A 26,192-nucleotide genomic window follows, 5' to 3' on the forward strand; every position below is an offset into this window, starting at 1 on the left:
TAATTATAAAAGTAATTTATGCTTGATATGAAAAAGCTATAGCAATGCAGAAGTGTAAAAAGTGTTTTAACTCCCACAACCACTAGTAAGTCATCAGTCAGGCTAATTGCTTTCCCCATCCCCTGAACAGATGACTGGTGCACCCATTAGCTACCTTTCTTGAAAGAGTGGTTAAGATTCTAAAAGTCCCTCTTTGCTTATTTTAATGGTTTGAACAATTGTTGAAACAAGAATGACATTTGTACTTTTTTTTCCTTTCCTAAAAGTCCAAATTCAGGTTGTACAGCCCAATTATAAACACACATGAAGAAGTTACATTTCAGTTCTTAATAGAAATAACATTATTTTTAGAGTAATACAAAAACTGCAGGAGACAGAAGAATAAAATAAAATGTTAGTAGCAGTCTAAGATGACAGGACTTTGGGAGATTTTTTTCTTTCAGTTTTTCTTCCTAGATTGGGGCATTGCATTTATATCAATTGTGTAATGAAAAAAAAATAATTTTAAGAAAAGTGTTCCTGATAATTGATATACCTTGTGATTAGATTTAAACCAAACAGCCCCAAACTGACACATTAAAAGTTCACTGACTAAACAGCTTTTAAAAATTTACTGCTACTTCCTTTTAGGCTACTTCTTTTTTCTGTTAGGAATTCCACTCAGAATTAAAGATAAAGGATTAATTATATTGGGAAAACTGAATGGGTTTATCGCCTCAAATATTTATTGAGCAGCTGCCACAGGTAAGACAGGGGGAGCTGGAGGAATGAACACCAGCCCGGCTCCCAAGGGTACACACCAGAGGGCCTTCCTAAGGGCTTTGAGACACAAAATGCTGAGAGTCCAGAGAAGAATCATTTCTGAATGATGAGGAATCCAGGAAAGCTTCATGTAGGGAATCGAATTTGAGTTGATTCTTAGAAAATAAGTGGTATTTTTCATACTCAGATTGAAGGGCTTTTTTTTAAGAGGTGGAAGTGCAAACAGGCACAGAGGTGCCAAGACCAGGACACATCAGAACAAGGAGTCCAATTTGGCTGAAGCATACAGCGTTTGTGGAGGAGGGGACAGATAAGACTGGCACAGGGCTGGAGGGGACTTGACAGGCCACAAAGAGAGCTTGCAGAGGATGGGTGATCTCGTCTTGAGCAGGAAATGTGATATAATCAGTGTCAGAACAATTCCTCTGGCCAAGTTGAGTGTCAGGTAGGTGGTAGTGTGAGAAGACGAGGATGGAAAGGTGAATCCCAGCTGAATGATAACCGGGTCCTGAGCTGGGCAGGTGGCATCAGAAGGAAGACAGGTGTAAAAGTGAAAGTCTCAGTCGCTCACTCATATTGGACTCTGCGACCCCATGTTCTGTAGCCCACCAGGAATTCCTGGTGCCCATGGAATTCCTCTGTCCATGGAATTCTCCAGGCAAGAATACTGGAGTGGGTTCCCATGCCCTTCTCCAGGGGATCTTCCTGACCCAGGGATCGAACCTGGGTCTTCTTCATTACCAACTGAGCCACTAGAAATAGACTCAAGAGATCAGGGGCCTGGGATTCAGCAAGACTGGTGCTCAAACCCCATTCTTCCTCGACATTACTTAGTTCCTCTGAGCCTGTCTCTCTGCAAAGTGGGTGTAGGATTACTCATGGGATTATATCATGGGGTTACTGCACGGTAGGCAATTATTGCCCAGCATTTTTGCACAGCTGGCATGGTGAGTGGTCAGTACATGTCAATGTCACTGATGGTACGACCTGGAGCTGGAATTAGGAAGCAAAGGTGTCAGCTCGGATGAGTGAGTAACAAGGGCAACGGTACAGCAGCCGGGAACACGGCATCTGGAGGTAGAGATTGGATTGGACTGCTGTCATCTTGTACAAGCCACTTAAGCCCTCTCTCAGTTTCATTAGCTGTAAAATGGGCAGCGTATTAGTATTAATATGCCCCCCTCCCCAGGGAGCTGCTATGGAAATAAAGTGAGATAATACATGTAAATGTACCTGACACGTTTTAAGAGCCCAGTAATTCTTAGCCATTGGGTCAGGGGTGGGGATGTGGAGTTGAATACATTTACCCCTTCCATCCCCAGTGGCAAGATGTGCAAGTAGAGGTGGAGATACGCTGCAGGGGACTGAACATGGACAGACCTGGGAAGAGCACACAAGGCTGGAGGTAGTCAGTTTTGGGCACAAAGGTGACTGTTGCAGCTCTCCAGGTAGATGAACCAAGAAGGAGTACATAATTTGGCCTAAGGAAACAGTCAGACAAAAAAATCCAGAGTATCAGACATTCTATAAGACATCCACGGGGCTTCCCACGTGGCTCGGTGGTAAAGAATCCGCCTGCAACCCAGGAGCTGTGGGTTTGATCCCTGAATGGGGAAGATCCCTGGAGTAGAAAATGGCAACCCACTCCCTATTACTGCCTGGGAAGGAGCCTGGGGCACTACAGTCCATGGCGTCGAAAGAGTGGGGCAGGACTTAGCATGGCAACACCAAAAGGCCCCAAAAAGGTGAAGGAGGTGGCCTCAGATGGGAGGGTGCCTTCCTCCTTGGCCCAAGTGTGAGGGCTGAGGAGACGCTGGGGAGGAAGCTCCCTTCCTGTCAAGGAGGGAGGGCTGAGGTCAGGTCTTGCAAGTAAGGTGGCAGGTGTGAGGCAGTGAAGTGGGGAACTTAGCACAGCTGCCATCAGGCTGCAACGGGGGAAGGAAGATGGTGGAGGTGAGACAAGGCGCTTGGTACTGGGGGGCCAGCTGGGGAGGGGAGCAAAAGGAGGGCTTCTCCAGGACTGCCTTCCTAAGGCACTAGGAATGATAGGGTAATGAGCAGTTCTGGAAACTAAACGGCCTCCTGTTCAGAACTTGGTGCTGGGCAAGGGCTACTCATCAAAGACTTCCTCGTTAGGAAGTAAAACTTTTGGGGGGTAAAAATGCCTGATCCTCATTTCAATGCACACTCTACTCTGGGTTGCGGGCACATGGTGTGATAGTCCTTGGTGTGTAAGGAAGTTTCGGTCCTTTCAAAGTTACCAAAGAATGGCCATGGCTCCAAATGCTCTAGGTTCACGGGGCCGGTGGCCTCTTTTCCAAAGGCGGTCAGAGGAAAACCCCCGCCTGCGCGGATCCCACAAAACGCCACCAGCAGAGGAGGCCGCCGGAGAGGATCATGAGCATGTTCTGGTTCTGCTTCTCAAGACCCTGCATTTGGCGATTTCAACTCGGCAGAGGGTCAAGGGACTGAGATCCCGCTCCCAGGTGAGGCTGAAGACGCCGCTCCGCGGGCCACACGTGGAATACCACTGGTGGAGTGGGGGTCGGGGGGTGGGAGCGGCCAAAACCTACAGGAGGACCTTCGTGATGACGCAGCCGTCCCTGGGTTCCCCCTCGGGCTCGTCTTTGAGCGGAGCGTGCAGCGAGGGGGCCGGGGCCGGGGCCAAGGCGCCCTCCCGCCGGCTCACTTCCCGCTGCCGCGCCTGCAGTGCCTCCCTTTCGGCCTGCAGCTCCCGGCGCGCCTGGGCCGCCGCGCGCTCCTCCTCCTGCAGCGCCCGCCGCCTGCGCTCCAAGGCGCGCTCGCCCTGCTCCACAGCCGCCTCGCGCCGCGCCAGCTCCCGCTCGCGCAGGCTGCCCCGCACGGCCAGCGCACCCATCTGCTCGAGGAGGCGCGCCCAGTCGCCCTCGGCGGCCGCGACGGGGCCAGGGGCGGCGGGGTGGCGAGCGGCGGGCGGCGCTCTCCGCCAGCTCCCGCCGGTGCGCGCTCCTCAGGTGCTTCCACAGCGCCGGGGTGCTCGCGTGCCAGCCCGGGCCGCGGCCCACTTGCTCCCCGCACAGCCGGCAGGTGGCCCAGGGGCCCGCCGCGTGGCCAGGGCGCGCGGGAGCCAGGTGGAAGTACCCCCAGGCCTCGGAGTACGGCGCCCCCAGGCGGCCCGCAGCCGCGTCCGGCCCGCCGGTCTCGTCCATGGTCACGGCCGGCTCTTCGCTCCTCATTGTTTAGGCAGCGCCTGCACCGAGGGAGACAGGGCTAAAGTTAACGACCGCAAAATTACATGTGCAACTGGACAACCGCTCCAACACACAGCTTCTAGGACTAGATTAAACCTGTGAAGAAACCATGCCTCGTTCTCACTACTGATAAAATCCTGTAGTTTGGATAGTCACTTGCATTTCTTTCTCAGTTCAGTTGCTCAGTTGTGTCCGACTCTTTGCGACCCCATGGACTACAGCACACCAGACCTCCCTGTCCATCACCAACTCCCGGAGCCTACTCAAACTCATGTCCATTAAGTCGGTGATGCCATCCAACCATCTCATCCTCTGTTCCCTTCTCCTCCTGCCTTCAATCTTTCCCAGCATCAGGGTCTTTTCCAGTGAGTCAGTTCTTTGCATCAGGTGGTCAAAGTATTGGAGTTTCAGCTTCAACATCAGTCCTTCCAATGAACACCCAGGACTGATCTCCTTTAGGATGGACTGGTTGGATATCCTTGCAGTCCAAGGGACTCTCAAGAGTCTTTTCCAACACCACAGTTAAAAAGCATCAATTCTTCGGCGCTCTGCTTTCTTTATAGTCCAACTCTCACATCCATACATGACTATTGGAAAAACCATAGCTTTGACTAGACGGGCCTTTCTTGGCAAAGTATATCTCTGCTTTTTAATATGCTAAGTTGGTCATAGCTTTTCTTCCCCAAGGAGCAAGTGCCCTTGAGAAGTAAGTCTTTCTCAGTATGTATGTTCATTTGTTTATTTCAGCATGTTAATTATTCAGGAAAAAAAAAATGTTAAAGATGCTTAGGCCTTCTTTCCATAACCAGGAGTCTGAAATTCACTGGATCCTTACCTAACAAGTACTGAGACTAAAATTGGGAAGCCAAGCTTCCCATAAGTTTTAAAAGTGCTTTATATATATATTAGTTTTAACTAGTCTCTTTTATGCTCTTTTAAAAGAAACTGACCTTTTCTGAATAAAAGCAAGGCTCCCTTTTGAATTCTTCTCGCAGTGTTACAGAAGGAAGGAGTGGGGAAAAAGAGTTTTAGGAATGAAAATTTTGTTTCTTAGACCTTAAGTGCTAGGACTGAGCAGCTTTTAAAAAAGCTTTCAGAGAAAACTTTTTTCAAGACAAAAATATCTTTTTGTGATTTTAAAAACCATGTGCTTATGAGAAAATTGTCCTGAGTCATTAAAATGCACATCTCATTTAGAAAGCAGCAATATACAAGGCAGTTTTCTAAACTTTTACCTTCAAATGAGGCGGTGGGCAGTCTCGGTCATTGCTTCAGGGTTTTCAGCAGACCCAAGTTCTCAGGTGGAAACACTGGCGTGACTTCTGAGATCTCAAGAACCATCAGCTGTGCTAGGAGTAAATTCAGAGGACAGGCAGCCAGTAAAAGACATTCAATTAAACCGCCCTAAAAGACACTAGAAATACTAGCTAGTGCCATGACCTTCTGGTGTTCATTTTCCCGACCCTCTCATAGTTGCTCCAGTCATGAAACAAATAAAATTAGTTCTCTGTGCTGCTTATCCCAACTAAATGGCCCTCTCTATATATCTGCAAGATAAAAAGGTTGGTCAGTTCCAAGAAAAAATAATAGTTGTTTGCTTTGTCCAACAAATAGTTGTAGTTAAAGGGGTCCAAACACAACCCAATGCCTCTCATTGCAAGGTCTTTTCTATTAAGAAAGCATTTCCCAATGTGATGACCTATCAAATGAGGAGGGAGATAGAAAAGGTGACATTTCTTCTTTAAAAAAATAACTTCACAAAGGGTCAAATGTATGATTCTCAACAAATCTGCTTTGGAAGTTTAAAAAATGAGAACACCTTGGAGCTCTCCTGAGAACTTATTTCATGGGGAGAATTCAGGCCAAGTTGGGAGAATACTGGGCAGTGAGATGGCCAGTGCTCCTTCTGTCAGGGTTTGAACCAGCAGCCATGGAGATGGTGAAGTTCCAGAATCTTTTATTAAAGGCAACGAGGGATGACTGGGGGATTCCCTGGTGGCTCAGAGGATAAAGTATCTGCCTGCAATGTGGGAGACCCGGGTTCGATCCCTGGGTCGGGAAGATCCCCTGGAGACGGAAATGGCAGCCTACTCCAGCATTCTTGCCTGGAGAATCCCATGGACAGAGGAGCCTGGAGGGCTACAGTCCACGGGGTCACGAAGAGTTGGACACAAAGATAAGAACAGAAAAGACAAGTTGATTTTTTTTAATTTATTTTTTTATTGAAGGATAATTGCTTTACAGAATTTTGTTGTTTTCTGGGCTTCCCTGCTGGCTCAGATGGTAAGGCATCTGCCTGCAATGTGGGAGACTTGGGTTCGATCCCTGGGTTGGGAAGATCCCCTGGAGAAGGAAATGGCAACCCACTCCAGTACTCTTGCCTGGAATGGATAAGCCTGGTAGGCTACAGTCCATGGGATCGCAAAGAGTCGGGCAAGACTGAGCAACTTCACTGGCTCACTGGTCAAACCTCTACGTGAATCAGTGATAGGAATACATATTTCCCCTCCCTTTTTAACCTCCCTCCCAACTCCCTCCCCATCCCCCCCTCTAGGTTGATACAGAGCCCCTGTTTGAATTTCCTGAGCCATACAGCAAATTCCTATTAGTGATCTATTTTACATATGGTAATGTAAATTTCCATGTTTACTCTTTCCGTACATCACACCCTCTCCTCCCCTCTCCCCATGTCCATAAGTCTGTTCTCTAGGTCTCTTTCTCCATTGCTACCCTGTAAATAAATTATTTGTACCATTTTTCTAGATTCTGTGAATATGCGTTAGAACACAATATTTATCTTTCTCTTTCTGAGTCACTTCACTCTGTATAATAGGTTCTAGGTTCATCAGCCTCATCAGAATTGACTCAAAGGCGTTCCTTTTTGTGGCTGAGTAATATTCCATCGTGTATATGTACCACAACTTCTTTATCCATTCATATGTAGATGGACATCTAGGTTGCTTCCATGTTCTAGCTATTGTAAATAGTGCTGCAATGACCAATGGGATACATGTGTCTCTTTCAATTTTGGTTTCCTCAGGCTATATGCCTAGGAATGGGATTGCTGGGTCATGGGCTCCAAAATCACTGCAGATGGTGACTGCAGCCGTGAAATTAAAAGACGCTTACTCCTTGGAAGGATCCAAGTTATGACCAACGTAGATAGCATATTCAAAAGCAGAGACATTACTTTGCCAACAAATGTTCGTCTAGTCAAGGCTATGGTTTTTCCTGTGGTCATGTATGGATGTGAGAGTTGGACTGTGAAGAAGGCTGAGCACTGAAGAATTGATGCTTTTGAACTGTGGTGTTACAGAAGACTCTTGAGAGTCCCTTGGACTGCAAGGAGATCGGCCCTGGGATTTATTTGGAAGGAATGATGCTAAAGCTGAAACTCCAGTACTTTGGCCACCTCATGCGAAGAGTTGACTCACTGGAAAAGACTCTGATGCTGGGAGGGATTGGGGGCAAGAAGAGAAGGGGACGACAGAGGATGAGATGGCTGGATGGCATCACTGACTCGATGGACGTGAGTCTCAGTGAACTCCGGGAGTTGGTGATGGACAGGGAGGCCTGGCGTGCTGCGATTCATGGGGTCGCAAAGAGTCGGACACGACTGAGCGACTGATCTGATCTGATCTGATGGTGGTTTTATTCCTAGTTTTTTAAGGAATCTCCATACCATCTTCCATAGTGACTGTATCAATTTACATTCCCATCAACAGTGCAAGAGCGATCCGTTTTCTCCACACCCTCACTAGCATTTATTGTTTGTAGATTTTTTGATGATGGTCATTCTGACCGGTGTGAGGTGATATCTCATTGTGGTTTTGATTTGCATTTCTCTAATAATGAGTGCAGAGAAGGCAATGGCTCCCCACTCCAGTAGTCTTGCCTGGAAAATCCCGTGGATGGAGGAGCCTGATAGGCTGCAGTCCATGGGGTCGCTAAGAGTCGGACACGACTGAGCGACTTCACTTTCACTTTTCACTTTCGTGCATTGGAGAAGGAAATGGCAACCCACTCCAGTGTTCTTGCTTGGAGAATCCCAGGGACGGCGTAGCCTGGTGGGCTGCTGTCTATGGGGGCGCACAGAGTCGGACAAAACTGAAGCGACTTAGCAGCAGCAGCAGCAGCAATAATGAGTGATTTTGAGCATCTTTTCATGTGTTTGTTAGCCATCTCTATGTCTTCTTTGGAGAAATGTCTATTTAGGTCTTTTTCCCACTTTTTGATTGGGTTGTTTGTTTTCTTGGCATTGAGTTGTATGAGCTGCTTGTATATTTTGGAAATTAATCCTTTGTCAGTTGTTTCACTTGCTATTATTTTCTCCCATTCTGAGGGTTGTCTTTCTACCTTGCTTATAGTTTCCTTTGCTGTGCAAAAGCTTTTAAGTTTAATCAGGTCCCACTTGTTTACTTTTATTTCCTTTACTCTAGGAGGTGGGTCGTAGAGGATCTTACTTTGATTTATGTCGTCAAGTGTTCTGCCTGTTTTCCTCTTAAGAGTTTTATAGTTTCTGGTCTTACATTTAGGCCTTTAGTCCATTTTGAGTTTATCTTTGTATATAGTGTTAGGAAGTGTTCTAGTATCATTCTTTTAGATGTAGCTGTCCAGTTTTCCCAGCACCATTTATTGAAGAGGCTCTCTTTCCCCCATTGTACGTTCTTGCCTCCTTTGTAAAAAATAAGGTACCCATAGGTGCATGGGTTTACTTCTGGGCTTTCTATCTTGTTCCATTGGTCTATATTTCTGTTTTTGTGCCAGTACCCTACTGTCTGGATGACTGTAGCTTTGTAGTATAATCTGAAGCCAGGAAGGTTGATTCTTCCAGCTCCATTCTTCTTTCTCAAGACTGCTTTGGCTATTCAGGGTCTTTTGTGTTTCCATAGGAATTGTGAAATTTTTTCTTCCAGTTCTGTGAAAAATGCCACTGGTAATTTGATAGGGATCACGTTGAATCTGTAGATTGCACTTGGTAGTATAGTCATTTTCACAATATTGATTCTTCCTACCCAGGAACATAGACCATCTCTCCATCTGTTTATGTCATCTTTGATTTCTTTCATTAGTATCTTATAATTTTCTGTGTACAGTTCTTTTGTCTCTTTAGGTAAGTTTACTCCTAGATATTTAATTTTTTTTGTTGCAATGGTGAATGGGATTGATTCCTTAATTTCTCTTTCTGATTTTTCATTGTTAGTATATAGAAATGCAAGTGATTTCTTTGTATTGATTTTGTATCCTGCAACTTTGCTAAATTCACTGATTAGCTCTAGTAATTTTCTGATACTATCTTTAGGGTTTTCTAGGTACAGTATCATGTCATCTGCAAACAGTGAGAGCTTTATTTCTTCTTTTCTGATCTGGATTCCTTTTATTTCTTTTTCTTCTCTGATTGCTATAGCTAGGACTTCTAGAACTATGTTGAATAATAGTGGTCAAAGTGGACACCCTTGTCTTGTTCCTGATCTTAGGGGGAATGCTTTCAATTTTTCACCATTCAGAATAATGTTTGCTGTAGGCTTATCATATATGGCCTTTACTGTGTTGAGGTAGGTTCCTTTCATGCCCATTTTTTGAAGAATTTTAATCATAAATAGGTGCTGAATTTTGTCAAAGGCTTTTTCTGTATCTATTGAGATTATCATATGGTTTTTACCTTTCAATTTGTTAATGTGGTATATCCCATTGATTGATTTGCATATATTGGAGAATCCTTGCATCCTGGAATAAACCCAACTTGATCATGGTGTATGAGCTTTTTGATGTGTTGCTGAATTCTGTTTGCTAAAATTTTGTTGAGAATTTTTGTGTCTATGTTCATCAGTGATATTGGCCTGTAGTTTCCTTTTTTGGTGTTGTCTTTGTCTGGTTTTGGTATCAGGGTGATAGTGGCCTCATAGAATGAGTTTGGAAGTGTTCCTTCCTCTGCAATTTTTTGAAAGAGTTTTAGAAGGATGGCTTCTAAAACTTCTCCTGTGAAGCCATCTGGTCCTGGGCTTTTGTTTTTTGGGAGATTTTTGATCACAGCTTCAATTTCAGTGCTTGTAATTGGGTTGTTCATAATTTCTATTTCTTCCTCGTTCGGTCTTAGAAGATTGAACTTTTCTAAGAATCAGTCAGTTTCTTCCAGGTTATCCATTTTATTGCCATATAATTGTTAATAATAGTCTCTTATAATCCTTTGTATTTCTGCACTGTCTGTTGTAACCTCTTTTTTCATTTCTAATTTTGTTGGTTTGATTCTTCTTTTTTTCTTGATGAGTCTGGCTAAAGGCTTGTCAATTTTGTTTATCTTCTCAACCAGATTTTAGTTTTATTAATTTTTACTATTGTTTCTTTCATTTCTTTTTCATTTATTTCTGCTCAGATCTTTATGATTTCTTTCCTTCTACTAATTTTGGAGTGTTTTTTTGTTGTTGTTGTTGTTCTTTTTCCCATTGTTTTAGGTGTAAAGTTACGTTGTCTATTTGATGCTTTTCTTGTTTCTTGAGGTAGGATTGTACTGCTATAAACTTCCCTCTTAGAACTGCTTTTGCTGCATCCCATAGGTTTTGGGTTGTTGTGTTTTCATTGTCATTTGTTTCTAGAAATTTTCTGATTTCCCTTTTGATTTCTTCAGTAACCTGTTGGTTGTTTAGAAATGTGTTGTTTAATCTCCATGTATTTGTTTCTCTTACATTTATTTTCCTGTAATTTATATCTAGTCTGCATTGTGATCAGAGAAGATGCTTGATACAATTTCAATTTTCTTAAATTTACTGAGGCTTGGTTTGTGAACCAAGATGTGGTCTATCCTGGAGAATGTTCCATGTGCACTTGAGAAGAAGGTGTATTCTTCTGCATTTGGATGGGATGTCCTAAAGACATCAATGAGATCTATCTCATTAATGTATCATTCAAGACTTGTGTTTCCTTATTAATTTTCTGTTTTGATGATCTGTCCACTGGTGTGAGTGGGGTGTTAAAGTTCCTACTATTACTGTGTTACTGTCAATTTCTCCTTTTATGTCTGTTAGTGTTTGTCTTATGTATTGAGGTGCTCCTATGTTGGGTGCATAGATGTTTACAATTGTTATGTCTTCCTCTTGGATTGATCCCTTGATCATTATGTAGTGTCCTTCCTTATCTCTTGTAACTTTATTTTAAGGTCTATTTTGTCTGATATGACGATTGCTATTCCAGCTTTCTTTTTCTTCCTATTTGCATGGAATATATTTTTCCATCTTCTCACTTTCAGTCTGTATGTATCTTGAGGTCTGAAGTGGGTTTCTTGTACACAGCATATATATGGGTCTTGTTTTTATATGCATTCAGCCACTCTGTGTCTTTTGGTTGGAGCATTAAATCCATTTAAAATTAAAGTAATTATTGAATATATGTTCCTATTGCCATTTTCTTAATTGTTTGGGGTTGATTTTGTAGACTGTGGTTCGGATCATGAACTCCTTAGTGCCGAATTCAGACTGAAATTGAAGAAAGTGGAGAAAACCACTAAACCATTCAGGTATGACCTAAATCAAATCCCTTAGGACTATACAGTGGAAGTGAAAAGTTGATTTAAGGGACTAGATCTGATAGAGTGCCTGATGAACTCTGGCTGGAGGTTCATGACATTGTACAGGAGACAGGAATCAAGACCATCCCCAAGAAAAAGAAATGCAAAAAAGCAAAATGGCTGTCTGAGGAACCCTACAAAGAGCTGTGAAAAGAAGGGAAGCAAAAAGCAAAGGAAAAAAGGAAAGATATACTCATTTGAATGCAGAGTTCCAAAGAATAGCAAGGAGAGATAAGCCTTCCTCAGTGATCAATGCAAAGAAATAGAGGAAAACAAGAGAATGGGAAAGACTAGAGATCTCTTCAAGAAAATTAGAGATACCAAGGGAATGTTTCATGCAAAGATGGGCTCAATAAAGGACAGAAATGGTAGGGACCTAACAGAAGCAGAAGATATTAAGAAGAGGTGGCAAGAATACACAGAAGAACTGTACAAAAAAGATCTTCACGACCCAGATAATCACAATGGTGTGATCACTCACCTAGAGCCAGACATCCTGAAATGTGAGGTCAAGCAGGCCTTAGGAAGCATCACTATGAACAAAGCTAGTGGAGATGATGGAATTCCAGTTGAGCTATTCCAAATCCTGAAAGATGGTACTGTGAAAGTGCTGCACTCAATATGCCAGCAAATTTGGAAAACTCAGCAGTGGCCATAGGACTGGAAAAGGTTGGTTTTTTTCATTCCAATCCCAAAGAAAGGCAATGCCAAAGAATGCTCAAACTACAGCACAATTGCACTCATCTCACACGCTAGTATGGAGAAGGAAATGGCAACCCACTCCAGTACTCTTGCCTGGAAAATCCCATGGATGGAAAAGCCTGGTATGCTACAGTCCATGGGGTTGCAAAGAGTCAGACACAACTGAGCGACTTCACCACACACTAGTAAAGTAACACTTAAAATTCTCCAAGCCAGGCTTCAGCAATACGTGAACCATGAACTTCCAGATGTTCAAGCTGGTTTTACAAAAGGCAGAGGAACCAAAGATCAAATTGCCAACACCCGCTGGATCATCAAGAAAGCAAGAGAGTTCCAGAAAAACTATTTCTGCTTTATTGACTATGCCAAAGCCTTTGACTGTGTGGATCATGATAAACTGTGGAAAATTCTGAAAGAGATGGGAATACCAGACCACTTGACCCGCCTCTTGAGAAACCTGTATGCAGGTCAGGAAGCAACAGTTAGAACTGGACATGGAACAGACTGGTTCCAAATAGGAAAAGGAGTACATCAAGGCTGTATATTGTCACCCTGCTTATTTAACTTCTATGCAGAGTACATCATGAGAAACGCTGGGCTGGAAGAAGCACAAGCTGGAATCGAGCTTGCAGAGAGAAATATCAATAACCTCAGATATGCAGATGACACCACCCTTATGGCAGAAAGTAAAGAGGAACTAAAAAGCCTCTTGATGAAAGTGAAAGAGGAGAGTGAAAAAGCTGGCTTAAAGCTAAGATCATGGCATCTGGTCCCATCACTTCATGGCAAATAGATGGGGAAACAGTGGCTGAGTTTATTTTTCTGGGTTCAAAAATCACTGCAGATAGTGATTGCAGCCATGAAATTAAAAGATACTTACTCCTTGGAAGGAAAGTTATGACCAACCTAGACAGCATATTAAAAAGCAGAGACATTACTTTGTCAACAGAGGTCCGTCTAGTCAAGGCTATGGTTTTTCCTGTGGTCACGTATGGATGTGAGAGTTGGACTGTAAAGAAAGCTGAGTGCCGAAGAATTGATGCTTTGAACTGTGGTATTGGAGAAGACTCTTGAAAGTCCCTTGGACTGCAAGGAGATCCAACCAGTCCATCCTAAAGGAGATCAGTCCTGTGTGCTCATTGGAAGGACTGATGTTGAAACTGAAACTCCAATACTTTTGGCCACCTGATGCGAAGAGCTGACTCATTTGAAAAGACCGTGATGCTGGGAAAGATTGAGGGATGGAGGAGAAGGTTGAGATGGAGAGGATGAGATGGCTGGATGGTATCACTGACTCGATGGACATGGGTTTGGGTGGGCTCCGGGAGTTGGTGATGGACAGGGAGGCCTGGCGTGCTGTGGTTCATGGGGTCGCAAAGTCAGACACGACTGAGCAACTGAACTGATTTTGCAGATCTTTTTTCTTCTCTTGTATTTCTTGACTATATAAGTCCATTTAGCATTTGTTGTAAAGCTGGTTTGGTGGTACTGAATTTTCTTAACTTTTGCTTGTCTGAAAAGCTTTTTATTTCTCAATCAATTTTGAATGAGATCTTTGCCAGGTACAGTAATCTTAGTTGTAGATTTTCCCCTTTCAGTACTTTAAATATATCCTTCCATTCCCTTCTGGCCTGCAGAATTTCTGCTGAAAGATCAACTATTAAGCCTATGGGGTTTCCCTTGTATGTTACTTGTTACTTCTCCCTTGATGCTTTTAATATTCTTTCTTTGTGTTTAGTCTTTATTAGTTTCATTAATATGTGTCTTGGCATGTTTCTCCTTGGGTTTATCCTATATGGGACTCTTTGTGCCTCTTGGATTTGATTGATTGTATTTCATTCTTTTTGCTTTATTCTGCTCTTCAGAAGTTATTTCCACCATTTTATCTTCCAGTTCACTGATTTGTTCTTCTGCTTCAGATATTCTACTGTTGATTCCTTCTAAAGTATTTTTAACTTCATTAATTGTGTTGTTTGTCTCTGTGTGTTTATTCTTTAATTCTTCTGCTGCTGCTGCTGCTAAGTTGCTTCAGTTGTGTCCGACTCTGTGCGACCCCATAGACGGCAGCCCACCAGGCTCCCCCGTCCCTGGGATTCTCCAGGGAAGAATACTGGAGTGGGTTGCCATTTCCTTCTCCAGTGCATGAAAGTGAAAAGTGAAAGTGAAGTCGCTCAGTCGTGTTCGACTCTTAGCGACCTCATGGACTGCAGCCTACCAGGCTCCTCCATCCATGGAATTTTCCAGGCAAGAGTACTGGAGTGGGGTGCCATTGCCTTCTCCTAATTCTTCTAGGTGTTTGTTAATTAATTCTTGCATTTTCTCCACTTTGTTTTCAAGGTTTTTGATCATCTTTACTATCATTATTCTGAATTCTTTTTCAGGTAGTTTGCCTATTTCCTCTTCATTTATTTGGACTTCTGTGTTTCTAGTTTGTTCCTTCATTTGTGTAGTATTTCTCTGCCTTTTCATTATTTTTTTTTTTAACTTATTACGTTTGAGGTCTCCTTTTCTCAGGCTTCAAGTTGAATTCTTTCTTCCTTCCAGTTTCTACCCTCCTAAGGTTGATCCAGTGGTTGTGTAAGCTTCCTATAGGGTGAGATTTGTGCTGAGTTTTGTTTGTTTGTTTGTTTGTTTTTCCTCTGGTTTGTATTTTTGTTTTGTTTGTTGTTTAGATGAGGTCCTGCACAGGGTGCTACTGGTGATTGGGTGATGCCGGGTCTTGTATCCAAGTGGCTTCCTTTGTGTGAGTTCTCACTATTTGATACTCCCTAGGGTTAGTTCTCTGGTAGTCTAGGGTCTTGGAGTCACTGCTCCCACTCCAAAGGCTTGATCTCTGGATCTGATTCCACAGCTGCTCGGCTTCCTGCCTCAGTTGTCCCAGCTCATTCATCCTTGAATTTCCTCACAGCAGAAACTAACAAATGAAAGCCCTGGAGGGAGCTGGGGCCCGCATGGACTGGGGGTATGGAGGTCAGCTGGGTGCTCAGCAGTCCCTGGCACGCACAGCTAGCATACAGAGCACTGTGCACTGCAGAGACCAGCACCATGGAGATCCCCCGACCACACCCAGGCCCGCACCCCCACCAATCAACTCTGCGGTGCCATGAGTTGCTTTAATAATAGTATTTAGTGAAGCTTTTAATTCAGTTGCTCGTTACAGATGCAGTATAGTTTTCTAAGTCTCATTTTTTTTTCCCCCACCAAGTAATTCCTCCGAGATTAGGCAGGATATTTAACATTATCTCTTGACTTAAAAAAAATAAATAAATTTACCAGAATCATCAAAAAAGATAAGTACCAGGCCTCTTTTAACAAGAGGCCTATTTATATATATAGGCCTATTTATATATTTATATTTACCTATTTATATATTTATATATCTATTTAATATACCTATTTATACCTTAAATATACCCATTTATCTATTTATATATCTTCTGATATAATAGGCATTGATTTGAATATGACAATTAATATAAAAAGTCTTAAGAAATTAAAGGCTAAATTTCCCTCAAGAGATTTACTAAACCACTAAACCCCCAAAGCTGGAACGGTGGGATGAGAGGGGAGTTACAGACCCCCTTCAAGAGTAACTTTTTTTTATGTTAGTAAACATTATGTTTAGTAAACAAAGCCAGATTTTAGTTTTAGACTTTTTTTTTTTTTTTGGTAATCAAACTTTACCTGAAGTTTTTTCTACATTTCTTTTTTTAGAATTCCATTTCTTCTAAATTAGAATCTTATCTTTCCAGAGTACACCACTTTTTTTTTTTTTACTACTAGAAGTACACAAGAGTGGAGAGAATAGAAAATAGTAGTACTTTGAGTCCCTGGTGGCTCAGCTGGTAAAGAATCTGCCTGCAATGCAGGAGACCTGGGTTTGATCCCTGGGTTGGGAAGAGTCCCTGGAGAAGGGAAAGGCCACCCACTCCAGTGTTCTGGCCTGGAGAATTCCATGGACTATACAGTCCGTGGGGTCACAAAGAGTCGGACACGACTGAGTGACTTTCACCAGAAGTCCCTATATTTATAGGCCAAGAGGTTTAAAGTTTTTGTATAGTATCAAGACTATTGTTTTGCATTCTTGAGATTGCATGCTTTCTTGAGGTAGGGGTTGAAAATGGTATATAAGCTTCAGATTCTCCTACCTGTGCCAAAGTCTGAGAGCTATTATTACTGATATGCCCCTACAAGTGCTGGAGGTGACCAATTACTGTCCTGCTTTATCTCCCTATAAGATGTCTCTGGGTTTCTTCAAAATCTGGGAGTGCCACATATAGGAGTGCCATCTTTTCTAAGATATAAAGTGGAAACAGGGGTCAGAAGCACTGATTTTGATTATTTAATCCTTTGGATTTAGTGGAGTGCTCATCTGAGCCAGGGACAAGCAAAACCACAAGTGTCGGCCAACACAGTGCTGCCCCTCTGGGGGCGGCAGAGGGACTTCCTCTGCCTCTGCAGGCCTTCGCTCTCGGAGGTCTTAACCAGTGGAAGGCAGCATGGTTCAGAACTGCCTCACCTTCTCAGTCCTCCGACAACAGCTACTTTCTCTCTCAAAAGGGTCTTCTTTTAACACTTAGTCTCTAAAGAGTGACCAGCAGTAACTGTGGCCATCAACCATTCCTAGGAGAGCCTTCCTAGCTCTGCCATGCAAGCCCTGAGCTCATTTCAACCATCCCTACAGTGCAGAGTGAGAGAAGCTCCTATCATCTGGGCTTGAGAAGTCTTAGAATCTTCAGCCACAACCATAATACACAAAGAGCTCTTACAAACTGGGAAGAAACAGACAAACAAGCCAGTTGAAAAATGGGCCAGAGATGTGAGTAGCTGAGTGACTCAAGAGCAAAATCAGATGGCCAGGAAATTTGTGAAAAGATGCACAACATCACTTATATTAAGTCTGTTGTTAAATCTCTTACACTAACACAAATGAAGAGGTCTATCAGCCGAAGCTGGAAGGGAGGCTGAGAAGAGAGTATACTTGTGCATTCCTAGTGGAGATGGGAAGGCTTTTAGGAAAAGCAGTCTGCAATTTCTATTAATTAAAAATAGATATCATCAGGGATCCAACTCCTGGGCATCTACTCTGTATAACTAAAAAGGACCAATATGTAAAGTAACATGTATTAGGATGTTTGTCATAGGGTTGTTTAGAATGGCTGAAGACTGAAATCAAAGGAATGCCTATCGGCAGGGGAATGGCTCGGTAAACAATGTGTAGTCACCCTGGGGATTATTATGCCACCATTGAAAAGACTGGATTGGAGCTCTGCCAGAGAGATTTCTGGAATAATGTTTTGGGAGAAAAGCAAGATGCAGAAAAATGTGTATATTATGATCTTGTATTAAATAATAAGTAGAACTGTATAGGGTATACAGATTTTTTATATATATGAAGAAAAATAGGGAGACACACTATGGGTTGAGGGGGTAGCAGCTGATGTGAAAGGAGAAGGGGAAGAAGTAAAGACAAGGGTGCTAAGGAAGCGTGCAGGTGGTCATGTGTCTACGTTTAGGCAGAGTTATGTATATGGCAGAGTCTATATTTATATTCATGTATAAATAATAATTGTATAAAACAATCCTCAAGCGTGTGAGTCAGGCAGGCCTAGGTAGCCTTAACTCTGCAGGTTGGAGGGGACAGTCCCATGGGGTATAGTGTGCTCCCATCTGGCCCTGGAGGGGTCCCAGTGTGTGAGCTAGCTTCAAGCGGGTAGTTCGCTGTCCCTTGCCTGGGCAAAGGGAGATTCTATATCCAGAGAATGGGGGGGGTACCGTGGGAGGGTACCCCACATCACTCATCTCCCTGGCAGAGGGCAGGCACTCAGGGGACACTGCATTAAACAAAATGAGCCTGATCTTATGCTTCTTAGCCCCAGCTCACCCGAGTCCTCCATCTCCCCATCTGTCAGGGGAAATGGTAAGATTAGGTACCCCTAATAAACTGGTAGCTGAAATCAGATAATGCAAGTGATGTCACTACTGGACTCACCAGTGCTGCTGCTGCTGCAGCTAAGTCACTTGAGTCGTGTCCGACTGTGTGTGACCCCATAGACGGCAGCCCACCAGGCTCCCCCATCCCTGGGGTTCTCCAGGCAAGAACACTGGAGTGGGTTGCCATTTCTTTCTCCAATCGCCAGTGCTATAACATTTCAAAATATGAACAAAAGGAAGCTCCCAGTATTTACTGCTCACACATGCTCACCTGAAGATCTTAGTGGCTAAAAGGCAGTGCTGTTTTTCTTTTTAACATTTTGTATACAATAGAGGAGGTAGTTTAAGTAAGAATTCTGAGGATTTTTTTTTAATACAAAAGGTAAATAAAAAAGAATCATAGATCCACTTCCCCATCATCAACCAAATTTACTTTCAGTTCCTCAGTTGATCTTCCTGCAAAATAGGAAGGTAGAAGATAATATAGAAAAGTAGAAGATAATATAGCAAGGTAGAAGATAATATAGGAAGGCCTAGTTTGCTGGAGTCCTGTGATATGCATTTCTTCCTTACTGATTACCCCCCAAAACCAAATATCTATTAACTGATATGGTTAGGTTAAAAAAAAGAAAATGAAAATTTAAAAGTTCTCTTCATTTTCCTTAAACAATTTTTAAACTATCAGAAATATGCCTGTGAATGTGATTATTTGACTTAGGTCCATTCACTCCATCCACTCTTTCATTCAAACTTTTCTTGTGTATCTGCTCAGGGCCAGGCATGTGCTTGCCACCCAGGATACCAAGAGGAGAATCTAGCCCCTGCCCTCCAGAAGCCTGCCATCTGGTGAGGAGAGATGCTTCAACATGCTAACGCCCATGATAAAGGTCAGAGCAGTGTTCACTCATGAGGACTGGGGAGGGGTGGGTTCGGGACCCTAGTGCGAACGTTCATGCAGACACCCCTGCTTAAGCATCCTTTCCCTACCTTGCTCAGGGTACAACAGTTACTAAAACACATCACCATAGAGCTGAATCTAAAAAATAAAGCTGCAGTTCTTTAATTGTATAATCTGGCTTCCAAGCTTATATTTTAAATAAAATTTCTTCAAGCTAAATAAAAGCTCTGCTAGCATGAAATTAACAGTGGAAAATTTTGAATCCAATTTCAGGCAGAAAAAAAAAACTGGAAAAAAGAGTAGACTTTAGTTATTTGAAAAAGGAAAAAGTGGTGTTGATGGTATGATGCTTCTGAATTCTCCTTTGATGAGTTTTCATTCTATTATCTATTAATTGGAAGGGGTGATGTCTAAGCTGGTGGAAGATAAGACATTTGTGTTAATTACCTCTGCATTTGATGGTCTCTGAAGAAGTTGTATTCTTTTAATAATTTATGAGACTAAACCCTAGATTTCTCAGTATGATCTCCCAGAATACCAATATAGAGAATAAGGGAAGAGATTGCAACCTGGATGAATAATTTGTGTAAATAATGGTGTAAACACACCATGAATGACTATAACATTGAGAATCACCCCATAAGCCACCCACGGAAGTTAATTTTATTATTTCATACTTAAGCTTTACACATACAATATATCAGGCAAGCTAAAGGCCAAAGAGCCAGGCAATGTTCTCAAAAGGAAATAACAGATGAATTAAAGCTCTGTTTGTCCATCCAGGGTTAATCACTTTAGGTAGATTAATCCAGCAGAGTTATAAACAAGTATGTGCAGGTTGAGCCTGGCTGGATCTTAGGTGAGAAATTCACTCTAATGTGAAAGCCACACAGACTTGTGTGAAAACACTAAAAGCATTTTTATCCACCAGTAACTTTAATCAAAGCAGAATATAATAATTAATACAAATAATTACCTGTGACAATTGACGTATCAAGGAAACCACAATTCATCCTTTAGCTGTCCATCTCTGTTGAAATACTAATTTACTACCATGTATTAATCTATTTATAAACATATCCAGACAATTAGAAAAATTAGTCTGTAGTCAGCAGACTGAAGGCTTAAATAAATAAAAAATGCTTCCAAACTGTAAAGGATGGATACCTCGGTTAGGGAATTGAGTGAAAAAGTTTAGAAAAATGTTACACATGGAGTGTAAAAACTATACTGGACCCACAACTAATTAACTGGTATATAGAGATAGTCTCTAAATGTCATAAACCCAAATCTGAGATACCTCTACCATTAGCTAAAAGGCTGAGCAGCATTATTAATGCATTTTTTAAATGAAAATCTTCCCTAAAATGGACCTTTATTTCAGGCCTACATTACTTTATTTAATACATTTGTTCCTAAAAAGAAGGGTGCTGATCCATTTTCATCTTGTAAAATGCATAATTTAAATGAATTAGAGGGATGTAAGATTTTAATTACCCGGTTTTGGCTCTTGACTTTTGCATACTTTATTGTATACTTTTTCATTATCAGTTGCCTCAAGCTATTTTTAGTCCAAAAAAAGTATATGAATAATTACATTAATGAAAAGTCCACCAAAGGATTACCCTAGTTAAGTCAATTTATCAAGCTAATTTCTACAAGTTTATCTTAAAAAGCATTATCGTTGTAGTCTTGGCTAATTAGAAGTTCTTATGGTGGCAGGTACTTATTTTTTTTCTTTTAAGGAGGGAAAAAATAACTTTGCTGGGTAAACTTCCAGCATTAGGTTAGCGTAAGTGATTAGAGCAAACTGCTCCTGTCTGTTCCGAAAGGATCAGAAAATCCCTTTGTTTGAGCACGGTAGGGACAGGGGTCTTTGTTTGAGTATCTAGCTCGCATTCAGTTTCTCGCCAAAGTGGGAAGAAAAGTCTCAGTCAGAGAAAGGGCCCCAACCATTTGTCCTGACTACAATAAGGCAACTTTAATAAGGGGAGAGCACAATATTTTTGATATTCCTAATTAACTTTTTTTGACGAGAGATGGTAGAGAAGGAGCAAAATGAGGTGCACAAAGAAACTGCACGAGGCCTTTACGCAGAATCCCGGGTCCAAACGCATCTTTTACGAAGACGATAACCCGACCACCGCCGAGGGCAGGCCGGCACCTGGCGCACCCGGTCTGAGCGTCGGCGGGTCGCGGCTCCTCTGCGGGCCCCCGGGGCCCGGGGCTGGTCCCCAGCTCACCCCTCCATCCGGCCCGGCCCGGGGGAGCCTCCCGCGGACCCCGCCGCTCCCCCGCCCCGGGAGTCCGCAGTCTCCCCGTGGGCGCGCGCCCACACTCACCCCATCACCTCTGAAGCGGGCGGTGGGCTGGGAGTCGGGGATGGCAGAGCCCCTCCGGGCTCCTCGCAGACATGTTGTCCTGTGCGGAAACCTCCGCGCGTCCCCCTTAAAGACACAGCGCTCCGTTCAGGAGCCTGGGCTGGGAAGGGGGCGTGGGTGAGGACCTGTTGTTCAAAGGGCTGGAAAACCACTCCCAAACCGTCCAAGTCCACCAGCGACAGACTTGCGTTTGCCCAGGTTTAAAAAGGATGCAGTAGTTCAGTGATTTTTTTACAAGTATAATTACACTTTTATCTTTATATTAATCTTCCAAGACCTGGGTTCCTGGGCTTGAGTCTCTGAGTGTGATTTTCATCCTTTCAGGTTCAAGGTGTGTGATGGCACAAGTTGTCGGAAGAAATGCCCTGAACTAAAGTCTGGACAGATAAAGGTAGGGCTCATTGGTGTTCACGAAAACCTAGTAATGTTAGCATGGTGTATCCGTCAGTTTTGGGTGGATTATGCTGAGGTAACAAACAACCCCTACAACTCAGTGATTTACAAAAACAAAGGTTCATTTCTCAATCAAATTACATCTGCTGCAGGCAGCTTTAGCTCTACTCCACCACTGTTTTGGCTTCCAGGCTCCAGGTTGAAAGATCAGCTTTTGAGGGGCCATGCTGACTGTGTGCTGGAAACAACCTCGAGGGAGGAGGAGTCCTAATTTAGTGTTTGCTAATTCCATGATGTAAATACTCACAACCATGAAGGACTTCGGGTCACTAATGGTTTAACAAGTGACTTGCCAAGTTTCTGGACATGTAACAATCAGCTCTTATAAACCACTGGCGCGTGCTGCTCCTAAAACTGGAAACAGTTCACATTCCACATACCTAAGTTCCGCTCGCTTCAGTTCTACTCACATTCTGTTGACCAAAGCAAGTAACTTGACAAAGCCACTCAGTGGGGCCAGAAAGTATACTCCTCTTATAAAGACTTGCCAGTCATGTGACAATGGGCAGAGATTGTACTGTCCTTTTAAAAGAAGTTGAGTAAATAAATAACCCTGAATATTCATTGGAAGGACTGTTGCTGAAGCTCCAATACTTTGGCCACCTAATGTGAAGAGCTAGCTCTTTGGAAAAGACTCTGACGCTGGGAAAGATTGAGGGCAAGAGAGGAAGGGGGCTGCAGAGGATGAGATGGTTAGGTAGCATGACCAACTCAATGGACAGGAATTTGAGCCAACTCTAGGAAATAGTGGAGGACAGAGGAGCCTGGTGTGCTGCAGTCCGTGGGGTCACACAAAGTCAGACACGACTTAGCAACTCAACTACAACAAATAACTGGTTACAATGATACAATCCATTTTACTTACTTTGGTTCAAGTAATTTTTTTAAACCTCATTATTTCCATAAACTAGAGTTTATTAACAATCCATTAATGGGATTTCTCCTTACCATTCCAAGAATGATGTCAGAAGAAGAAACTGGTTGGATGTCTTCAAGGGGATAATTTGCAATGTGAATATTAGCTATTAGGTTACTACTTTTCTTTTCTCCCAAAAGATGCCCATACTTACCACTGTGGACATCTGATTAAAATAATAATTGCTGGTATAAGTGAATCAGATTAAAGGTTATCTCTTATTCATCATTTAATTAATTAATCACAAAATTTAATTAATTACAAAGTTTATTGTACCTGATGATCCTTTTAACAAGAGATCTTATCACTTTGAGTACGTTAAAAATCCATTTGACCATATAGTGAGACACGTGGTATTTTTGTTAGTTCTAGTTAGTGCTATTTGAGTAAGAGTCTTAATTAAGACAACATTCCTGCCCTCAAGAAGAGTTTACTCCAGTGAGACAGACAAATGAACTCCAGGAAGAAAGTGAAAAATATTGTAAGAGGAGACCTTCTTGTGCAACACTAAACTGAGAACAACTATATCTTCCTGAAAGTGGCAACATTTAACCAAGAAAGAAACCTGTCTTTTCCGTGTCCAGGTCCACAAGCAACAGACTTGTGTCTGCCCAGGTTTAAAAATGATGCAGTAGTTTAGTGACTTTTCCCAGCATCAGGGTCTTTTCCAGTGAGTCAGCCCTTCACATCAGGTGGCCAAAGTATTGGAGCTTCAGCAACAGTCCTTCCAATGAATATTCAGGGTTAGCTTTTAATTCAATGTTTAAACTTTCTAATAATCTGAAATCTCTTATAGTTTTAAATTAAAATTTAAATCAAATTATAAAATACATCTCCCTTGCCCCACACTCTTTGTTCAAATTTCAACAAGAAAAACACTCTTTAGTTCTTATTTTGGTGATAACCGTTTCCCTTTCATCGTGCTGTTAATGATAAATAAATAAGAGGATCTCGTTTCTGTCCCCTGCCCTGGAAGTTGGCAAAGCACAAGCACTTTCATTGATAATGCAGAATATTCACTCTTTAGATTCTTGCCAGAGATTATAACTTTCCAATCTGCTAGCTAATCCTTATCAAAAGTCCAGTTTGAGAACATTACTTATGGATGTTGCTTTAAAGACTTGAAATTATAGAGCTGTGTACCTAAACCACGCTCTTTGTATGCATCCTTCCTTTATGTGCTTTTGGCCTCTAGCTTTCTTTTCTTAGATGTTTTTGTCTGGTTTTGGTGTCAGAGTAATACAGTCTTACAAATGAATTGAGAAATACACCTTCCTCTTTCATAATTTTGAGGATTTTGTGAATAATTGGTGTTCTTCTTTAAATGCTTCTTGGAATTTAACAGAGAGGCCATTTAGCCTGAGTTTTTCTTTAAGGGGAGTGTTTTAAATGACTAATTCAATTTCTTCACCGGTTGTAGGTCTTTTAGATTGTCAGTTCATTCTTGAGGAAGTTGTGGTAGTTTGTATCTTTCTAGGAATTTGTCTATTTCATTCAAGTTATCTAATGTGTTGGCGTACAGTTGTACATAGTATTTCTTTTTAATTACTGTAAGGTTGGAAATGCCAGGCTGGATGAAGCACAATCTGGACTCAAGATTGCCAGGAGAAATACCAGTAACCTCAGATACGCAGATGACACCACCCTTATGGCAGAAAGCGAAGAAGAACTTAAGAGCCTCTTGATGAAAGTGAAAGAGGAGAGCGAAAAAGTTGGCTTAAAGCTCAACATTCAGAAAACTAAGACCATGGCATCCGGTCCCATCACTTCTTGGAAAATAGATGGGGAAACAATGGAAACAGGCAGAGACTTTATTTTGGGGGGCTCCAAAATCACTGAAGATGCTGACTGCAGCCATGAAATTAAAAGACGCTTACTCCTTGGAAAAATAGCTGTGACCAACCTAAACAGTATATTAAAACGCAGAGACATTACTTTACCAACAAAGGTGCGTCTAGTCAAGGCTATGGTTTTTCCAGGTGTCATGTATGGATGTGAGAGTTGGACCATAAAGAAAGCTGAGCACTGAAGAATTGATGCTTTTGAACTGTGGTGTTGGAGAAGAATCTTGAGAGTCCCTTGGACTGTAAGGAGATCCAACCAGTCCATCCTAAAGGAAATCAGTCCTAAATGTTCATTGGAAGGACTGATGCTGAAGCTGAATCTCCAATACTTTGGCCACCTGATGCAAAGAACTGACTCATTGGAAAGACCCTAATGCTGGGAAAGATTGAAGGCAGGAGGAGAAGGGGACGACAGAGGATGAGATGGTTGGATGGCATCACTGAGTGGATGGATATGAGTTTGAGCAGGCTCCAGGAGTTGGTGATGGACAGGGAGGCCTGGTGTGCTGCAGTCCATGGGGTCACAAAGAGTCGGACACAACTGAGCAACTGAACTGAACTGAGAGCAGTGGTTAGCAGAAGCCTACAGTTTAGCTGTCTTAGAGAAAATTTGGAAGGTAGTTTGAGGAGCTGAGGATTAGGAAAGAAGGGTATGATCTAGCTACTTTTAATGCTGACATTAATAGATACAATATGGATCCAGGTTTTGTGGTGCTTGAAAGTTTATACTGTGTTGAGGACCCAGGTACTCTAGGCACTGGGGACATAAACCCATTAAATCATTGATTTAATGTATACGATTTACCCTGAATGACTGCATCCCATCCTTTTAACATATTATTCCCCAAATGGCAGCTTGGCTGAAACTTTAATAGGCTATCCTAATGATCTATCAGGCAATGTACATGTGTTACCAGTTCAGTTCAGTTGCTTAGTTGTGTCCGACTCTTTGAAACTCCATGGACTGCAGCATGGCAGGCTGTTGGGGGCCAGCGTGAGGCACTCCGCCCATGGCAAAGGTCATGAGGAAGGAGGCTCGACATACGCAAAGGCGGGATCGAGGCTCAGGAGTCCCCCTGGAAATCCTCGAGCATCTACCCCCATAACCAGAGCCTGCCTACTCTACTACTTTGTGCTCTCACCTACACCTCTGACTTTACAGGGGGCCGTCTCCCACCACCTCTTTCAGAGAAAGAGTTAACTTAGAGCTCCAGTTAATAATAATTCCTGGGTGTGACAAGAGTGTTTTAACCTACAAACTCCTCTGAAGGTTCTCTAGCTTGCCTGACAGGCTTGTCCGGCCACATGTGATTGCTCACAGCCTCCCAACCGTGAGAGGCACGAGATGCTTTAAACCTTCTAAAAACAGGTTCCTTAGAAAAGTTAGAAAACCATTAGTATAAGTATAGTGGGCTGATTAGAAATTGTATTGGTGAAGGGTTTTTCATTTATTGAGCCAATGTTTGCTGCTAAGTCTCCATATCCCCTGCCCTTACACACATTAATGAATA

General features: G+C 42.6%; 1 protein-coding gene, 1 long non-coding RNA gene and 1 other non-coding gene across 3 annotated transcripts; 1 reads left to right on the forward strand and 2 right to left on the reverse strand.

Annotated features, from left to right (window-relative positions):
- Positions 1–1,652: 1,652 nt before the first annotated feature.
- ZBED3 (zinc finger BED-type containing 3) lies at positions 1,653–21,638 on the reverse strand. Its single transcript, XM_027552919.1, is given in 4 exon segments — positions 1,653–3,719; positions 3,721–3,991; positions 5,228–5,341; positions 21,430–21,638. Coding segments are annotated over 2 exon segments (645 nt in total). The 5' UTR covers positions 3,978–3,991; positions 5,228–5,341; positions 21,430–21,638; the 3' UTR covers positions 1,653–3,331.
- On the reverse strand, positions 16,652–16,789 carry LOC113900552. Its single transcript, XR_003513189.1, has one exon. It is a non-coding gene; the product is annotated as a small nucleolar RNA SNORA47 (small nucleolar RNA).
- LOC113899701 lies at positions 18,343–24,434 on the forward strand. The gene is made up of 3 exons (XR_003512964.1): positions 18,343–19,076; positions 21,793–21,859; positions 24,393–24,434. It is a non-coding gene; the product is annotated as an uncharacterized LOC113899701 (long non-coding RNA).
- Positions 24,435–26,192: the final 1,758 nt, after the last annotated feature.

Source organism: Bos indicus x Bos taurus, chromosome 10 (assembly GCF_003369695.1).
Source record: "Bos indicus x Bos taurus breed Angus x Brahman F1 hybrid chromosome 10, Bos_hybrid_MaternalHap_v2.0, whole genome shotgun sequence".
Taxonomy (NCBI): domain Eukaryota; kingdom Metazoa; phylum Chordata; class Mammalia; order Artiodactyla; family Bovidae; genus Bos; species Bos indicus x Bos taurus.